Raw genomic sequence first — 21,098 nt, forward strand, 5'->3', positions numbered from 1 at the left:
TGAATGTATGTTTATTAATTATTTATTTCAAATTGTCATATAATAAATGGATAAAAAGAAGCAATGTCATTAATATGGTTCATCTAATGTACATAAATTTGAAGTCAACATCATTAAATGACTTTCAAAAAAACATGGACTAGTCACAAAAATAGATCATATATTAGGTCAAACAAATCTTATCCTAGGCTAAATATCATACAAATATGTTGTCTGATCCAACTTCAATAAAATAAAATTTCAGTACAAAAATTGCCTTTATATATCTCATATAACTAGAAAATTACTCTGATTAATAACCCTTGAATTAAAAGAAATCATAATACAAAGGGCACGCATCAATGGAGGGCCACCTTACGCTCCACCAGCTGCATGGCCCTCAGTCTTGGCTCATGGCATCTCTGGCCATGACAACATGAGCGACAAAGAAGGATCTGGAGGATTCAGGGAAAGGAAGCATGACAATTTCCTATATAACCAGGGAAAGATGGTAGTTGATCTTCAAATCATTTCAGCAGAAACTTGATGCAAGACGTGACAAATATAAGAAACTTGTAAAACAGTCGGGATAAAGCTGTAGTAAGCATAAGAACAATTTTTCTCCTCCATACGATTACGAGTGCTTCTGATACGGGAGAAATATTGACTGAATCAGAAATTATGTCAGATGGTGTCAGACAAAGATATTGCAGGTGACCCAGGAGCTCAGAAGACAGGCATCAGTTCCAGAGAGCCATTACTGCTGCCCTCTTCTGATTCTCAGGATAAACAGTTCGGTGTTCGGAGACTGGAAATTACAACTGTTGATTACCTTGCAGGAGTGGCTGACTTAACTGAAGAGGTGATGCGATGTGTATTAATAGGGCAGGGAATGGGGACATTGACACCTCCTTTGAAGTGAGCCAATGTTTACCTCAGGTTTATGATGGGTTTTCATTCATTGGCAATACTGGACCTTATGAGGTTTCTAAGAAGCTGTATATCTTGAAACAAAGTCTGGCCAACGTGGAGAATGCTTGTTGTGCCTTGAAAGTCAGAGGTTCAGAAATTTCAAAACATATGCCGACAGATGTCTTTTCAGTTAAAACAGAAACGATTGATCAAGAAGAGGGTATTTCTTAGGATAACATCATTCAGTTATTATTCTCTTGAGAGACCAGTTTGTAAGACTGTTATTTAGTATTTTATTTATTGTGGCTTTTACATAGAAAATTTTCAGTTATACTTGTTTTAAATTATATATAAGCTATACATAAAATTATCAACTTAATCCTTTCTTATATCTAACTCATGAAAGTTTGCATATAAATGTTCACATATATGCTTATTTGATTTTTTGCTGGTTAAATTTTATCACTTCTCTTTGTAATGTGAACAAGTTTCAGAGTGCACTTTCTGCCATCCTTGTTTTAATTTACTTTGTGTGAATTTTGGTGTGGTGATAGTTTAAAAAAAGCCATTTGTAAGTTAAGTTGGTGATTTTGTTATGATAGAAAAGATTTCTTAGTTATACATCTGGACTTGAGCTTTTCGTTTAAATTTCTTGGTAATATTGTACCAGGCTTTTAAAGTAGGCTTATTCCATAGAATAGAATAAAAAATTACTAAGGTATCAACAAACTTTAACTTTGTGAGGCACTGTAGTGAGAATTTGTATTATATTTCAGATAATTTTAGGCAATTTTGAATCCATATGAAACAGTTTTCCAGAAAAATTGACAAATACCCAGATGTTAGTTTCTGCATTTAACTTTTATCTTTTATCACAAAGTGTCTGGTAGAGAATTGGAGCTAACATTGTAATATTTTCCTTGTGTTGGAGTTGAATTATATACTTGTAAATACAACTGAAAAGCTTATATTAGTGATTATTTAGCAATTTTTTTCTTGTCCATTCTATTACATTAGGCACGTTTAGAAACTTTCCTATTCTAGCATCTATAAGAAATAACATTTAAATAGTTATAATGAAGTTTTGAAAATTTTGAAGTACTTAAGTTAATGCAAACCTTTATAGTTGTCCAATTGTGTTCACTGATAGTATAAAAAGTCACCAAAGAAAACACATCATGTACAATTCGGTAATAAGACAATTGTCAACACAGTTGGGAATGACAATGGCAGTCTCTAGTTATATTTGGAATTGGAATTCGCCTACTGAAATTAGTTATAGATGATTCCTTGTGATGCAAAACTGACTTGAGCATGACACTATTGGCCAGCAATCAGACATTTTCATTTGGTTTTGTGAATTTTGAGACTCTAGATACTAGATTTTATTTTTTGAAAGATTAGATGCTCTGTAAGGGCTGATTCTTTGAAAGCATAATTTCCAAAAAAAAAAAAAAAAAAAATCACCTAAAGGAAAATAAAATATAGACATGCCTAATTTAAAAAAAAAAATTACAAAGGATATTTTGAAATTTTTTGAGCAAAATGACAACCTATGAACTATGTGTCAATACTGTGGAATGTATCTAAATCAATATTTAGGCAGAAAATGCATAGTATTGGATATATACACTGAAAAATAAGAAAGATTGAAAAGAAGCTAGAAAAAGAACTCTTGCTTTCAAGAATATGACAAACCAGGTACCTGGAAAAATTCCTCCAGTTCAAAATACATAAAAATATGGAAAAACAAGTCTTTAGAATTACTTTAAGTGCACGGCCCAGATGTCAGGAAAGTTAAAACATTTCTCAGATGTCAAAATTGTGGGAAAGTACAAATTTTGAAAGAGAAAAAAGTGTTGAAAATAAAACCTTTGGGGCACTTTCAACCTTTTAAACTAGAGCTTAAGTTTTAAGTGCTTGTAGGATAAGATACCTAGCTTGGGCCTCTCCAAGACTGGAAATGAGGTTGGATACTACTAATAAACCCAGACCCCTGCAAGGCAATTCCTTAAAGGGTGATGAGAAAATAGTATATGCCCAGCAAAAGGTTAAAATTAGGGGTATTTACTTTTCAACAATGACACTGAATTGAAGTAATAATGTAAAAAAGAGTTGTTGCTCTGAGAATTTCTAATAATAGCTTTGTACACATGTATATTTGGGACCAGCATTTGTACTACTTGTGTAGCCTTTACTATCTCTGTGGTAAAATAACAAACTAAAAATTTAATTAAAAAAAAAAATTTAATTTAAAGAAGTCCAAGACTGGTGAGGTCCCCAGTCGGCCTCGCAAGCAAAATCAAATTGTTTTTGGCAAAGTACATTATAAACTTGACCTCAAAGAAGTTCTACAGATAAAGTTCTAATGAAACTGAGTTCAAGATGGAATCACAAAATATATGATGACCAGGAGTCATAATGTGGTATATAAAACTGAAAACAACAAAAGAACAAGACAAACAAATAAAGGAACAAAAACTCATAGACATAGACAATAGTTTAGGGGTTACCAGAGGGTAAGGGGGGCTCCAGAAGGTAAACAGGGTCTACTATATGGTGATGGAAAGAGAACTGACTCTGGGTGGTGAACATACAATGTGAGATATAGATAATGTATTACAGAATTGTACACTTGAAATCTATGTAACTTTACTAACAATTGTCACCCCAATAAACTTTAATTTAAAAAAAAAGAGCACAAACGATAAACTAAAAAATCAACCTTAGATGTTAGACCAGCAGATATCAGAGTTAGTAATTACCCAGTTTATGAAAATTCTGAGTAATGCTCTTTTCCTCCTTTCTCAAGGAAAGTTAACCAAACAGATTTTATTCATGTATCTTGTCTTTTATTTAATTATATTTCCCTGATTACATTAATTATTGCAAAAATTATAGAAAATTTAGAAATTCACAGAAAACTAAAAGAAGAAAACAAAAATAATCTACAATCTTATCAACATACCTATGTATGTATATCTATCTTGAAATTTAACTTGAAATTAATGTTGGAACATGTTAATAATAGTTGAGTGACAAATATGCATAATCTTAACTTCTTCAGAACTTTCTGTGTTTTTAATTTTAGGTACAATGAAACTAAAATTTTATCAGAAAAAGATGGAGCTATTGGTAAAAGGAACGTGTTATAATAAAACTAAACCAAAACTTGCAAAAATAGTACTAGAAGAAACATAAAGGGAAACATATCAATTTGAGTTCATACAAATTACCAACTTATTTCTCCAAATACCACGAATTAAGTTATTTACAAAACAGCAAATTAAGAAAAAGATTATAACATATATATGGCATAATGATAACATATAAAGTATCACAATATTGGTAAGTAAAACCATAGGCATGAAAAAATAAGAGGAAAACGAATAATTCTAAAAATTATACACCATTTGTTAATGAGTCTGTAAAAATGCTTAGCTGCATTCATAATCAAATATATGAAAATTAAAAAGATGTTTTTGTGATCAAAGTAATGACATTAAACATAATAAACTTGAATGGTTTAAAGATTGGAATAGAATGGGTATTTTTCCACTACTAAAATATTAGCTTAATATTTCTGCAGGGCCATTTATCAATTCTGGAAGGAACTTATAAAATTCTTCCTTATTCGAATTTCCCTTAAAGTAATTTAAAATACTGCACTCTCTATATAGTAGTCTTACTGGACTTTTCAGTTCCTGGAATGCTCTCTGTTCTTCTTGCCTCAAGGCCTATGTGAATGCTGCTTCCCCACCTCAGATCTCTCCTGCTCTGTCCACTGTACTCTTAGACCATTTTCACATCTCAATCTAAACTATCTCAACCTCAGTGACATCTTCTCTACTCCCAGGACCAAGTCAGTTTATTTTCTTAGCATCTTTTAGCTTTTCTCTCCCAAAACCATATATATAATTAAGTTATTGCTATTCATCTTGTTTTTCTATTAAAATATCTTATCTATTATACTGGGATCTTGTTTAGTACCATATCCTCAGCACCTAACAGTGTTAGTGCTCAAAAAATATTCATTGAATGAATTAAGCCTTTATTTTTAGAAATCTTTCAGGCATTAGGCTGTAAGTATAAGGCAGTGTACTTTGTAAGCTGAAAAATAAGACAGTTCACATCCTGGGTTGGATATAAATATTCATTTTAAAAATCAGCACTTGAAATATGTCTGTGAGGGCAAGTTTGTGTGTATCAGTATATGTGTGTGTAAGAAACCCTAGAGCACAACATTTTATACTTCACACTCACTCTATTCTGGGTCAGTTTGTGTCCTCAGTAACCATAGTAAGTCCTTTGGATTTATACTTCTAAAAGAATCTTTACTTAACTCTAATTGGTTCATGATTTTGCTTCATTTCAAATCAGTGGAAATGAAGACTCGTGTTATCAGTGTTCTGATTCCTGCTCCCCCATGTGGACTCTGTTTTCTGAGCTATTTTTCACAGAACTACATCTGCTGCTATGACTACTGCTACTATACCAAACACACATCAGTGGAAAAAAAATAATAATAAATATTAGGATTTAAACAGTGAAGACAAAAGAAATCTTTTAAAGAATTAAAATTGCAAACTGAAAAGAAGCACTTCTGTCTGTCTCTAACTTCCATGTTCTAAATATCACAACTGACTATAACTTTCTTTGTTTTTGTTTCTTTTCCTTTGGGTCTTCTTGGTGAAAGGGTGCCAATGCTTCAGGAAAGTCAGGTAAAGCACAATGAAAAGTCTGATATTAGACGCTTACTCCCACTATCATCAAATAGTGTCTCCATGCTGTTTTTTGCCTCTGGGAAGAAAAAGTTGCAGGGTAGGGAAGCTGACTGAGCCACTCAATCTGCACGTGGGATTAAAAATCTCATTGAAAAATGAAATTTCCTGCGATATAGTCAAAATAATTATGGAAGATTTTAGTGATGTCCAACAACACAGTTAAAACCAATGGAAGAATGTGTTACGACTTCAGGCATTTCTTCACTGGATGATTCTCATAGAGCATCCATGTCTCCCCACGCCTGTCTATGGAGTTCTGAGAGGTTTCTCTCTCACACAGCACTTTAAATGTTGTACTACCTTTGAAGAGGCTTGCTTTAGCTTGCTGTTTCCTAGAATTAGGATAAATGAGTGACCTGAGGGATAGGTGACTGTGATTGCCACACCAAAAATAAACAGCAATTTGTTTTCTGACAGTGAAAAACATGCTATTTCTATGGCAATGCCTATAAAATACAAGATAGAAAGGATGATAAAAGATATCAAAACTTTCATTGCTTTCACATGCACTTCTGTACTGGGGTCTCTGAAGCCTGTGACATTCAATTGCATCTGCCTGTTGTGTCTCCAAAGGGAAATGGTTAATAAGAAACATGTAAGCAGAGATAGTGTAACGAGGAAAATGGCTCCGAGATTGAGCAAAATCTGGTTAGTAAAGAATTCATTTTTACTCGAATGAACGCTGAGTGTCCACGTTGTGTTTCTATTCATTTTATGATCATTAATAATCTTCACAGTTAATGGAAAAGTAAGTGACCATAAAATAAGCAAGAATCCCATTAGAAGGAGAATAATCCTATTGATTCTACCCTTCAACCAGAGAAAAATGTGGTGGGAAAAATTTGCTATCTTCAGGAAATAGAAGACGCTGAGGCTGGTGGCAAACCCGATACTTGATTGATTAATAATCACCCACAAGTAGCTAATATATTCAATTGCATTTCCAGACAGATACATATCTGGTGAGAATATCTTTAAAAGTCCATCTGTAATTATTATCCATATCAGAAAAATTCTTGAAGTAGCTAAGCCAATGAGAATCAAGCCTATTACAGAAAACTTCTTATTCTTGACACAGTCAATGCAGTTTACAAGTACAATAAATCCATTACCTAACATGCCCAGTATTGATTCAGTAACTACAATGAAAATGAGGAGTCCTTCCACTGTACTTAGCATATCTGCCAAGCCCTAATATTGTTTCTATTACATGTATTTTAGATTACCTGCTGCAGGATGAGGTATATATAGGCTGCTTGATGGAAGAATGATTTTCATTTCTTTCAGTACATAAAGACTTAAAATTGCCCCAATTAATACCTTCTGATGGAACCTGAAATATCTTCATAAAGACACTTCCAGTTACACGTATAGCTTAGAGAATGTCTCCAGCCTGAATGCTACCTACAATTTGTTAACATGTAAATGAAAGTTTGCTGTATGGATTTTACTTGTCCTCCTGGGACTATTTTGCATTTCTTTACCTGAATTGTGGAGTAGGAGTACCATATATCTATATCTATAAGAAACAAAACACGACAGAAACGAAAATTGGATTTCTTCATCTTTTTCAATATCAACATTAACATTATCATTTATGTTAAGTTTATAATAACAGTTTAGATACATAAAGAAAAATAGTGTATAAAAGCACAATGTGCTCACAATGAAATATCATCAAGCATAGAAACTATGAATGAAAGTCAGCAAAGTAAACACAAACAAGCAGCAAACATAGACTTTACATGGACTGCAAATTTGGAATGAACAAATGAGAATATCTGTAGATATCACAGCTATGTATGAACTGCTTTTAAAAAATAGAGAATGCAATTTCAAGAAGATGTAGTAATAAGAGACTGTCAAATTTGGCGACAAAACGTCTAGAAATGAAAAATCTAATTATATGCAATGAAAATTAACCAACTACTCCAAGGAAAAGACTAATATTGACAGCCAGGATTTAAAAACTCCAAAAAATACATTGCGTATAAGAAATATAACTTAAAGACATACAAAGCTAGGAATTAAAATGATAGACACACTATGCAAACATTACCCAAAAGAAATCTGTCATAGTTACAAAACCATATAAAATAGATTTAAGGTAAGAAGCAATATTAGAGAGAAAAAGGGGAAGGGTATTTTGCAATGATAAAATGCTCAATTCAGCAGGATTATATTGCAATCCTAAAATTTATGCACCAAGTAATCTAGCAAACATTTACAGAATTATAAAGAAAAAGAGGCAAACCTAAAATCGTAATAAAAGTATTGAAAATTATAATTCAATAGCTTATAGTGCATGTGGACCAAAAGTCAATAAAGATAAAGATCTGAACAACACAATTAATGAACTTGATATAGCCAACAATAGAATAATTTATATCCTTTTCAAGTACACATAGACTATTTTTTTTACCAAAATTTGCCATATGTGAGGCTAATGAATATCCCAGAAATACTAAATGAGTAAAACTTTTCAGAGTATGTTCCCTGACTACAAAAGAATAAAACAAAATTCAATAATCGACAACAGTAATTATCAGGGAAATGCAAGTCAGAACCACAATGAGATATCTATCACCTTACACCTGTTAGAATGGCTATTATAAAAAAGACAAGAGATAACAAATGCTGGTGAGGATGTAGCAAAAAGGGAACCTTTGTGCCCTTTTTGTGGGAATGTAAATTGGTACAGCCACTATGGAAAACAGTATGGCGGTTCCTAAAAAAATTAAAACTAGAACTACCATGTGATCCAGCAATTCCACTTATGGATATATATATCAAAGGAAATAAAAACAGTATCTGGAAGAGATATCTGCACCCCCATACTCACTGCAGTATTATTCACAATAGCCAAGATATGGAACAACCTAAGCATATGTCAACAGATGAATAGATAAATAAGAAATGATATATATGAATACATATGAATATTATTCAGCCATGACAAAGGTGGAAATCCTGTCTTTTATAACAACATGGATAGAAATTTAGGACATTATGCTAAGTAAAATAAGTCTGACAGAGAAAGCCAAATAAAGTATGTTCTCACTTATATAGAGAATCTGAAAAAGCCAAACTCATAGAAATAGAAAGTAGAATGGTGGTTTCCAAGGGGTGGGGGAAATAGGGAGATGTTAATAAAAGGATACAAACTCTCAGCTATAAGATGATCAAGTTCTGGAGATCTAATGTACAGCATAGTGACATAAGAAACAATACTGTATTATATACTTGAAAGTTTCTTGGAGATTAGATCTTAAATGTTATCAACACACACATACACACACACTCACACACATACGCAGTTACTATGTAAAAGGATGGAGATGGTTACTAATCTTATTATGGTAACCATTTTGCAATATACACAAGTGTCTAATTATCACATTATATATTTTAAATTTCTATATATTATATGTCAATAATATTTCAATAAAGCTGGAAACATTCAATAACAAAAAGATGACTAGAGAAAAACGCAACTTACTGAAAATAAAAAAAACACTTCTAAATACTCATTGCGTCAAAGAAGAAATAAAAATAAAATTAGAAAAGTGTTTTGAAGTAAATAATAATGAAGAAATGACCTACCAAATGTACACTTGAAACCTATATAATTTTACTAACCGTTGTCAACCAAATAAATTTTAATTTTAAAAAAATGTGCATAATTCAGTTAAAGCCATTCTCAAAATGGATCATAGACCTAAATGTAACAAGTAAAACTGTAAAATTCCTAGAAGCTAACATATGAGAAAACTTTAGATGACCTGGAAATGGTGATATCTTTTTAGGTAAAACATCAAAGGCACAATCCATGAAATAATTAATTGATAATCTGGACTTCATTAAAATTTAAAATTTCTGCTTTGCAAAAGAATAAAAAGATAAGCCACAAAATGGGAACAAGTATTTGCAAAAGACATATCTGAGAAGCAACTATTATCCAAATATACAAAGAACCCTTAAAACGACAATAAAAACAACCAACCAACCAGATTAAGATATGGGCCAAAGTTTGAATATACACCTGTCATGTGGGGCGGCCTGCGGGATCTCTGGTCCTGCTCCCCTCATAAGAACACAGGATATGGTGAGGCCAAAAAGGAACACCCATGGAGCCATAGATAGGGGAGTCATACCACTATATTCTCGCTGGCGGCTGGGGAGGAGACACAGGAGGCAGGCGCTACACTATCTGCAACCCGCCATCCACTTGTCTCTGCCAAACAATCTCACTTGCTAGCAATCCACTTCTCTGCAATCTGCAATCCACACTCTGCCGCTTGCTAGCTCAGCCACCATCTTCTTGCTAGCCCCCATTTTTCTGCAAGCGTAGCCACGGCAGTTATATTAGTGGCCAATGGCTCACTGGTTACAGCCGACGGCCAACTAGCCACAGCTGATGGCCATCCAATCACAGTTGATGGCCATTTACTACCTCAGCCAGCACCTTTCCACATGAGGCTGTGAGCCTGGAAACTGTACTTCTGGCTCTGTCCCCACACTCCACCCCTACAGGGTCTCGCCTCACAATCTACGCAACAAGCGACTTCCATGAGGGGCTCTGTGCGAGGAGCCTGGAGTTGAATCCAATATCCTGGACACAGCCAGGCTCTCTGGGCATAGCTAGGGTTTCTCAAGGCACCACCAGACCTTCTGGGCATGGCCAGATTTACTGGGCTTCTTAGGATACCACCAATCTCCCCAGGCACAGCCAGGGTTCTCAGGGCACTGCCACTCTCTCTGGGCACAGCCAGACTTCCTGGGCTCAGCCAGGACTCTCAGGGCACTGCCACTCTCTCTCTCTCTCTGGGCCTCTCAGGGTACCATGCTGGAACAACAGCGGCTCACAGTCAAGGTGCTTACATATTCTCCATAGCAGCCAGTCAAAACACAAAAGCAAACATCTGCCAGTTCCACTACATGGTGGTACGTTCCCAAGCAAACAGTCAAGGGGTCCATTAAATTAGGGAGGGAAGGCAATTCCCCATAGTCCATAATCATTCGCCAGGGCTGTCCTGGGGATGAAGGACGACCTTGACCTCACCCTCATCTCCCACAGAGGACTCAGCAAGTGTTTCCTCCTGGGACTACAAGTCCTGCATCCGGGCTGCCTCAGCAAGAACTTCCCAGCCCACAGGGCCGCAACGACCTTCACTTTCTCTGTCATATACTGGTTGGGGAACCATCCACGTCTTCCCACCCCTACACGGGGGTCCAGCTCTCCAGGAGCTGCTCTTCCTGGTCTTCCTGAGACTGAGTGTTCATATACACAAACTGCTCCACGCCCTTCGGAGAGCTTTGGCTGGCACTGTACCCTGCTCGCTGTGCCATTTGTCGTGCGAGGCGGCCTGCAGGGTCTCTGGTCCCGCTCCCCACATAAGAACACAGGATAGGGTGAGGCCAAAAAGAATAACCCACGGAGCCATAGATAGGGGAGTCATACCACTATATTCTCGCTGGCGGCTGGGGTGGAGACACAGGAGGCAGGAGCCACACTATCCGCAACCTGCTGTCCACTTCTCTCTGCCAACCAACCTCATTTGCTAGCTGCAATCTACCATGCTAACTGCAATCCGCACTTGCTAGCTGAGCCACCATCTTCTTGCTAGCCTGCATTTGCTGCTAGCGTAGCCACGGCAGTTATATTAGTGGCCAATGGCTCACTGGTTACAGCTGATGGCCAACTAGCCACAGCTGATGACCATCCAATCACAGTTGATGGCCATTTACTACCTGAGTGAGCACCTTTCCATGTGAGGGCGAGAGCCTGGAAACTGCACTCCTGGTTCTGTCCCCACATCTATCAAGGCATGAAAAGACATAGAGGAATCTTAAATATTTAAAAAAAACTGCTAGGTGAAAGAAGTCAACCTGAAAAGGCTGTATACTATATGATCCCAACTACATGATATTCCATAAAAAGACAAAACTATGGAGACAATAAAAAGATCAGTGGTTGTCAGGGGTTAAAATGGGGGAGGGGTGATTAGAAAGATTTGACGATTTTTAGAATTCTATAGCTTTAATAACTGTATATAATTTGTGTTCATTGATTTGAATATTTCAATTTTTTTTTCTCAGTTAAGGGAGAATTTTATTTTAGCATCTTTACCAAAGCCCTCTAATTTTCTCTATTCTCTAAAGAAAATTCACTTCTAGTATTACCACACAAACTCAGATGCAAATGTCCAATACTAGCATAAAGAGAATTTCCATTTTACCAGGAACCAAAAGTTTATGCAAAGTAGATAAAGCTTTCATGGTAAATAAATGTCAGGCATTAAAACACTACTTTGGAAGGAAAATTTTAAAGTAACTTTAAAAAAACATTCAATAGAGTCATGATCTATGCATAAGCTTGGAAATCACCTAAATAGCTTTATAAAAAGAGCCATTGTCAATATTTGGTTATATAACTCTTAACTTTTACATGTTTTTTGAGAAACACATAGGACATATTGTTCTGTAATAATTCCCCACTAATAAATATGTAATTGTCATTTTCACATATTAATATTCTCCTCTATCATGATTGTCCAAAAGAGTCAATTATTTTTATTTTGATTCCTTAATAATTCCCCTTCTCTTAAAGTTTAAGATGTTTTCAATTGTACACTACAGGGTTTCTCAATACACACATTCACATTTGGGACTGGATAATTCTTTGCCCTAGGAAGCTGTCCTACCTGTAGCATGCTTGGCCGCACCCCTGACCTCTACCCACAAGGTGCCAGTAGCACCTCCCCAGTTGTGATAACCAAAAATGTCTCCAGACATTGACAAATGTCCCTGAGGAGCAAAAATCAACTTAGTTGAAAACCACTGACACTCTACTTCCATTCCTATATTGACAAACAATTATGTATATGTGTGTTTGCAAATATTTATGTCGCTTTCTTTACATTAAAGCATGTTGGCAATAGTTTAAAAACTATGACCCAAAAATGTTGGCAATACGTCAAAACTATACATATCTTAAGCAAATTACATCCCCCTATAAAACTACACATATTCTTGCTTTCCAAAATGAGATAATAATTCTAGTACAAGTAGAATGGATACTAAAATTAAATATGCACTAGATCACAAAAGAAGTCCTTATAAGTTTTGAAAGATCCACATGCAGACCATATTCTTACTGTTGTTGGGCAACACATAATTACATTAGGTAAGTGAGAAAAATTCATTAGTAAAATCCTGACAAATTCGTATAAAAATAAGATACAACATTATTTTCTAAGTATACAAAAAAATAAAATAATACAGGAAAACACATGCAACTGAATGGCCTAGAAATGACCTACCCAAATTGAAAAGATTTAACTGAGAGATAAAAATGGAAGTTTTGGATAAAAGAACAGAAATAATGTGTTTCTGAATTGGGAAACAAAAATTGTAAGTAGAATTCCAGTCAAGATGGCAGAGTAGGTAAACTCTGTGCTTCCCTTATCTCACAACCACAACAAAATTACAACTAAACTACAAAACAATCATCATTGAGAATTGCCTGAAACCTTATTGAAATGAAGCCCTGCAACTAAGGACTTGCAGAAGAAGCCACCTCGAGACTGGTACGAGGGGTAGTGACACGAAGCAGGCTGGTCCCACACCCACATGTGACCATTAAAATTCAGGAGGGATATCTCAGCTGTGGAGGTCCTCCACAAAGGAGCAAGGGGTCCCAGTGCCACACCAGGCTCCCCAGCCCAGGGTTCCAGTGCTGGGGAGATAAGTCCTCATAATTTCTGGTTGTGAAATTATCTTAGCAGAGATTATGGCTGAGTGAGACGGAGGGCAGCTGGAGTCCCAGCCATTCTTTTTAAGGGTACCACGTGCAAACTTACCCACGGGATCACTGGCTCTGAACTCTAGCACTGGGGCAGCAGCTGGAGAGGCAACAGGCACATACAGGAGGGAACTCAGTTGTCAGGGTGAGGGCTGGGGGGCAACTTTCTCCTGGAGGGAGAAGCTGGTGGAAATCATTGTTTCTTTGTTGAGCCCTCCCCTTTCCGGCGTGCAGATTCAGGCAGATGCCATATCTGCTAACACCATTCCTTTGCCATGCCCTGGTTATTCTGAGAAACCCCCCACACCTCAACTCACCCAACTTTCAGGCATAACCAAGCCGCTTCCAGAACCTTTTTGTACAAACTGCCTGTTCTGGCTCATGCTTCAGACTTTCCTAGTGAGGGGACAGAGTCCCAGAGAGCAGTTTCCAGGCTCTCAGCCTCACGGGGAAAGGTGCTAACTTGGGTAGTAGATGGCCATCAGCTGTGACTAGTTGGGCATCACCTGTTACCAGTTAGCCATTAGCCACTAATATAGCTGCCGTGGCTAAGCTAGCAAGCGCGGATTGCAGCTAGTAAGTCGGGTTGGTTGGTTGGCCGAGAAGCAGACTGCAGTTAGCAAGGGGTTGTGGTTGGTTGGCAGAGAAGCGGACTGCGGATTCCAGTTAACAAGTGGGTTTGGTTGGTAGAGAAGCAGATGGCAGATTGCAGATCGTGTGGCTCCTTCTTCCTGGTCTCCAACCCAGCCGCCAGCAAGAATGTAGTGGTATGAACCCCCTATCCATGGCTCCATGGGTGTTTCTCTTTGGCCTCACCATATCCTGCATTCTTGTGTGGGGAGTGGGACCAGAGTCCCTGCATGACACCTAGGGTCTCTCAAAGGTTCGTGGAACCCAGATAGGCAGCATCTGGCTTGAGCATTGTCCCGTACTGGCTGAGCAGGCCTCAGCCCAGCATTAGCAGCAGCCTGCCTTGGTTCGCATCTTGGCCTCTCGAGGCAATTCTAAGCAGGGTGCAGGAAGCAGCCATCTGTGATTACTTTGTGGCTGTGGGGACAGAGCCAGGAGTGCAGTTTCCAGGCTTTCAGCCTCACATGGAAAGGTGCTGGCTCAGGTAGTAAATGGCCATCAACTGTGATTGGATGGCCATCAGCTGTGGCTAGTTGACTGTCAGCTGTAACCAGTGAGCCATTGGCCACTAATGTAACTGCCATGGCTACGCTAGCAGTAATGGGTGCTAGCAAGAAGATGGTGGCCGAGCTAGCAAGCGGTGGAGTGCAGGTTGCAGATTGCAGAGAAGTGGACAGCAGGTTGCGGATAGTGTGGCTCCTGCTTCCTGTGTCTCCAACTCAGCTGCCAGTGAGAATATAGTGATATATCTCCCCTATCTATGACTCCCTAGGTGTTCCCTTTTGGCTTCACCATATCCTGCGTTCCTTCATGGGGAACAGGAGCTGAGACCCTGCATGACAAGTTCCAAACATGAAAAACTCCCAAACATACAAGTAAGAATCAACTTGATTACTAAATGAATCTTTTGCCATTGTCATAGGCTGAATTTTCATTTAAGAGGTTGACTGAAAGCTGAGCTTATATTTGCTAACAGACAAATAAGGAGATGAATCTATGACACTGTTTTATGCTTTCTTCCTCTTCAAGCAGGAAATTTTAAATTGATTCATGTAGAAATTTAAAATAACAAACTATAGCTCAAATTTTGTGTGTTTCCTTATAAATTCTTATTCCTGAGATTAAATATGGCCAGGATCCTGAATTTCTAATTGGTGGCTACAGCTTTAACTACAGGCTCCTTAAGGGATACAAACTCCATGCTCAGCATTTATACATTTTTCATTAGTAGCTCAGGCCCTCCGGTCTTTCCTCTCCAGGGAAAGGCCATGCTAGGCCTAAGCTACCCACCTCCTCACAGAGAGAAAGAGCGAGAGACCTAAGTAGGTGTGTCCACAACCAAATCCTGGTTTTCAAATACCCTTTTACACTAAAATAAATCAGCACTCCTTGGAGAAATAGTGAATTTAGGGCTGGATTAGGGAAAGTACAAAATGAACCTAAAATAATTTGTTGTGTCAGACTATAAGCAAACAGAAACAATCATGGAGACATGTCAGTAGGACACAGGAGCCAACTTGAGTGGTTCTTTGTTACAAACCTAGAACAATATGGGCATTAAAATAAATAATGATAGAAGTACATAATAACCCATCAAATGAGATATAGATCTGTAAGTCCATATTGATATAAATAAAGGAATGAATAAATAAATGGGTAATTTCAAGTAAGTAATCTTTGTCAGGCAAGGGAAATATTCTCGTTTTTAAGAATATGTGGCAAAAGACTTTCAAATGTAGTAAGTTCCTTATACATACTAATACTCATTAATATAATAAAGTGACTTAGGAAGATTTCCACAGTATATTTCTAGGAGACTTTACCTTTTAGACACAGGATTCTGGTATCTTTTACGAAATAGAGTTCCCCCTTCCCTTCCCTGCCTCTCACTCTTTTTCATTCTCAAAATCTACCACAAAAACTCCGCTTTATATAGCCAGCCCTTCGTTTCCCTTTGTGTAGGAAGTCCTTAGTGATATCACCATAGTGATATTCAGCAATGAGATGTGTAGCACTTTTTCTAGGATGAGTTCGCAAACTTAAATGCCCAACTTTGTAGTCAACCATCAACCATCAAGTATTGACTTGAATCAATGCACCCCAAAGTTCTCCCAAAATAACTACTAAACCAAGCTCCTCCCCAATTATTCTGCCTCTCAAATCTTCATACAAACATCTTTGCTTTCTAGTTTAAACTCATGCACTGCATACCTAGAAGGTTTCAAACACCACTATAGGGAAAATGCCAAATTCCCCCTCCAATACACTGTTTATTTATTATAACCAAATCAACGAGAAGCACCTGTTAATCAGTGTGCTGCGAAGGCCTATGCAAATACTGAACTTTCAATTCTTTTTAATAAACTTACAGGATATAGATATAGATATAGATATAGATATAGATATAGATATAGATATAGATATAGATATAGATATAGATATAGATATAGATATATCTCCTTTCATTTTGTGAAGGTTCATTTTCCTGGCTATGTTCTTTCCTGTTATCAAAACCAGTGGGAACCCACTATGTGAAATAAATACAACGGAGATCATCTTTTAAGAACTGCCACCAAGCCCAGGGCTTAATACGCACATCTTTAAGGCAATCACTTGCTACAGCACTTTAACTCAAGGATAACATACTCCTCGGGGGAGACACCTGTATCCTCAAACATTCTTCCTGAGGCTGTATGTACCACTACCATAAAAAGTTCTTGCCTCTCCACAGTAGGAACAGCCTGCTTCTCAAAACCGCAGGATACAGAGGATTTAACCAGCCTGACTTTGGTGCAGATTCAATGGGAAAAAAAGCTTCAGTACATGTAAAATGCTGCATACTCCATTTCTGAACACTCAGTAAAAATAACTGAAAATTTTTCTACCATTTTCCCCAAGTTTTCTGTTGTTAAAATGCTTTCTTTATCAAAGCATATCATCAACAAAGTGAAAAGACAACCCACTAATTGAAAGAAAATATTTGCAAATTATACGAGGTGTGATCAAAGAATACAGTGAATGCTTCCAGGGATTGTTCATCATGAATTTCTACCAACTGGACAAACAGTTAACCAAGTTTACTATTTGGAAGCGCTGAAAAGGCTGCGTGAAAAAGTTAGACAACCTGAACTTTTCCCCAACAATTCCTGGCTCTTGCATCACGACAATGCACCAGCTCACACGGCACTGTCTGTGAGGGAGTTTTTAGCCAGTAAACAAATAACTGTATTGGAACACCCTCCCTACGCACCTGATCTGGACCCCAATGACTTCTTTCTTTACCTGAAATTAGGGAAATATTGAAAGGAAGACATTTTGATGACATTCAGGACCTCAAGGGTAATATGAGGACAGCTCTGGCATTGGTGCATAGCTTCCCCGGGGGAGTACTTCGAAGGTGACCATAGTGATATTCAGCAATGGGGTATATAGAACTTTTTCTAAGATGAGTTTGCAAACTTAATTGTATAGAAAAGTTCTAACAGCTCTGAGACGTAATACTTCCTCTTTACTCTTTTTCCCTTAGTTATTAAATTAGAGCTCTATCCAGGTCTAGAAAAATTTAAATGATACTCGGTGATACATTACACATGCATATGGAAGACTGCAATGAAGCAAGGCAGATTCCACAGAGATGTCTACTTGACTTCTCTAGGAGGCCTACCTATGTAGCCGAGGGTGCCTTTCCTTTCAGGCCATGGTTCAGGTGCAAAGGAATCCTCAAGAAAGCTTTCCTCATTTGGCTGTTCCCAAAAATCACGACATTTGAGTGACCTGAAGGATATAGATTTCCTAACATATAACCAAGCATCACAACCAGCTTTTTCTGTAGCAAAAAATGTCCCCAAAACATCAGGAAAAAGGCAACATGGTACAGTGCAAAGAACACAAGAAATAAAAATGCAGTTTTCATCGCTCTGAAATGGGCCTCCATACGGACATCTCCGGAATTCCTGATGTTGATCTCAATGTGTTTCGTGTGTCTCCACAAAGAAAGCAGCAACAGTAAAAAGGAAATCAAGGAAATAGAGAAAGGAGGGAAGCACCCAATCATGAACATAATAATTTAAATTTTTATTTTTACTCACATTGAATAGCCCAGTCATATTTCGCTCATATTTTGAGGGGACATGATACCAGAAGACATCAAAATGATATGGCAAAGGAAAGCTAATGAGCAGGAAGGGCACAGATAGCAGCAAAAGCATGAAAACTATTTTGTTCTCCATTTTAGCCAAAGGAAAAGGGCATAGGAGAAATTGGCGATCTTCAGGAAATAAAAGACAGCGAGACAAGTAACAAACCAAGTGCTCAGGTGGTTGGCCAGTATCATCATACTAGAAAGGACATGGTTTCCTTCCTTGGTGTCACAGATTTCCTGATAGACCAGCACTGAAAACAAATTGACAATTGATAGCCACAGCAGATTGATTCTGGTGAACGCCAAACTAGTAAGAATGAAGTCAAGCAAGCATAGCTTCTGATTTCTAATCCAGGCAATGCAATTTGTGAATCCAATGAATCTATTCCCTAAAATCCCTATTATAAATTCTCCACCTATTACAATCATGAAAACCCTCCAATGTATTCAACATGGCTGCAAAGACAAAATTCTGATCTGAGGTTTGTTGATTGACTAACTTCCAGATGATTTGCTAGATAATGACATAGATTTTATGTTTAATTATGCAGTAGTATTCTTCTCCTTGTGTTTTGTTGTGACTCTTTCTTTCAGCTATAAAGCCCAGCAACCTGCAATTAGACTGTGGAATCACTCTCTATAACACTCAATGAACATTTCCAACCAGCTCTGCTAAGAATTTCCAGTCTTGTTCCAGATTGTCAGCTACAAACTGTAACATTCTATGTATAGAGATGATTGGAAGACTACATTCTCATTTGCTAACATGTAAATAAAGACATAGATTAATTTTCAGTCTTTTGAATGAAACTGATTTCTCGTCTCCCAAAGAACTACTTCATTTGATTTACAAATCTGAATTGTGAAATAGGAACCTCAAACACCGATTTTCACCACATTAAAATAGTTCAACATGTAGGTAAAACTAGCAAGCCCTGCATGACTGATTAATTATAAAGCTTTCATAGTGTATGAAGGTCACTGCATTACAGAGTAAGACATAAAGTTGGAAATTTTCAGAAAATTGGTGGACTATATACGCATCTAACCTCAGTATCATAATTCCCAAGGAAAGCTTTTTCTCTTTTTTATTTATTTATTTATTTATTTATTTATTTATTTATTTATTTATTTTTTGCTGTAAAAATGTGGGCCTTTCAGCTCACATCAGTAGCATTTATACACTTTTAAAAAACGCTAAATCTTGTATGAAGCATAAGCAATGCGAGCTATACATCATAAAAGCTGAACTTCTCTTGTTTCCTCAAAAATCTTCTTTGAAGTATAAGAAGAGTCTTCAAATTTATTTTTCCATTGAGAGTAGGGAGTCTAGGAAAAAAGAGAAGCATTAGCTAAAATACGGGAATTTTCCCGCAGAATATTGTTAAGATTACTTTATGGAAAAAATGCTTTAGCAGTTATAACTATATTTAGGATTTATCTGTTGTGTATATTTCTGTTTGAAATAAAAAATGCCTAAGGTGAATCTCTTCTGATATTTGAAATTCACGAGAAGAATATTTCGATTTACTATTATCTTCAATGCATTTGAATCAATAGTAATTAGATGTCATTACCTACTTTTATGACTGGGTTTTTGGAGGAAATTAATAGTGAAAAAAACTCAAATTATGACCTAACTAACTGAGGGAGGAGACCCTTTGAGACCCTGTTCCTGGAAACAGAAACATGTACAGGTAGAACTGCATAGAAAACCTCTGCCATTTAGGTGATGCTCTGAGACTAATTGAACCTTGGCACTTCAACTTCTAAGAACAAACAAATTTACTATGAATGGGGGCCCACCACAACCTAGATATTGTACAAGAAGAGTTTTATCATCACATTTGTTGCCAGCAAAATACATTCTGAGGAAGAATGCACAGACAATCATTTTATGACCAGAGATAAAAATAATCAGGGAATAAAATATTAATGATACCTGTTTTTGTACCCCCACTCTCTGATGTAACAAAATAGGTCATTTTTTTCATTTATACCTGGGTAGTGTTGAATGACTCACTTCATAGACAATGGAGAATTCACAAAATCTAGTCCTTAATTTCTCAAACAAATCCAGGATCAATTCTGCAATTATAGCTCTAGTCCTTTTCAAGTTATCTATTCACAGAAGCCAGAAATCTGTGTCAACCTGATTTCACCTTTCACATTTATTTGGTTTCTAAATCCAGTTAATTTTATGATCCTAATATCCCTCAAATCTATCCCTTTTTCACCAAGCCTGTGGAAACTTAGTTTGGACCCTCATCATTTTTGCCACCGAATATAAGAATAGTTTCCTTATTGTTCCATCTACTTACAATTTTGTTCTTTTGTAGCAATTCTTCCCATTAAGTAGAGGCTCTTCCTTAGCGAAAACCTGATAATTATTTTCAGGATAAAGTCCAAATGCATCAATATTTTCATGCTTTATTCCTGGTACTCATCCCTTCTTTGGCTCTTGTAGATACTATTTTAGGTACAATTCCTTTGGGGAAAATGCCCCTCATTAGCCAAACTTGAATTTGATGCCCTTTCTATTACCCTGTATCTCTCTAATTATAACATGTTTTGCACTTTATTTTCACTGTTTCTGGGCTGTAATTTTTTGGAAGGGAGAAAATTTCTAATGTTTCACTGTCAAAAATCCTCTCACTAAGTGCAAAACCTGACAAAGAGTGGGCATAACAAATATTTGCTAGGTTGAAAAAACAGAACCATCATAGGAAGTTTGAGAAATGTATAAAAGTAGATAGAATTAAAATAACAATTATTTACATATTATTTACACTGGTTTCCTTCCAGTGAAGGTTTAATGTCTAAAAAAACTAATTGTATGTAGTTTTGT

General features: G+C 36.8%; 1 protein-coding gene and 1 pseudogene across 1 annotated transcript; one reads left to right on the forward strand and one right to left on the reverse strand.

Moving 5' to 3' along the window:
- Positions 1 to 415: 415 nt before the first annotated feature.
- On the forward strand, positions 416 to 1,122 carry LOC109454261 (translin-associated protein X pseudogene; annotated as a pseudogene).
- A 4,799-nt stretch (positions 1,123 to 5,921) lies between these two features.
- TAS2R10 (taste 2 receptor member 10) lies at positions 5,922 to 6,854 on the reverse strand. The gene has a single exon (XM_019744683.3). The coding sequence runs from the start codon at positions 6,852 to 6,854 to the stop codon at positions 5,922 to 5,924; it is 933 nt and encodes a 310-aa protein (XP_019600242.2).
- Between the last annotated feature and the right edge of the window lie 14,244 nt (positions 6,855 to 21,098).

The sequence above is a fragment of the Rhinolophus sinicus genome, chromosome 1, assembly GCF_057876585.1.
Source record: "Rhinolophus sinicus isolate RSI-liver-muscle chromosome 1, RSI-T2T, whole genome shotgun sequence".
NCBI classification, from domain to species: Eukaryota; Metazoa; Chordata; class Mammalia; order Chiroptera; family Rhinolophidae; genus Rhinolophus; species Rhinolophus sinicus.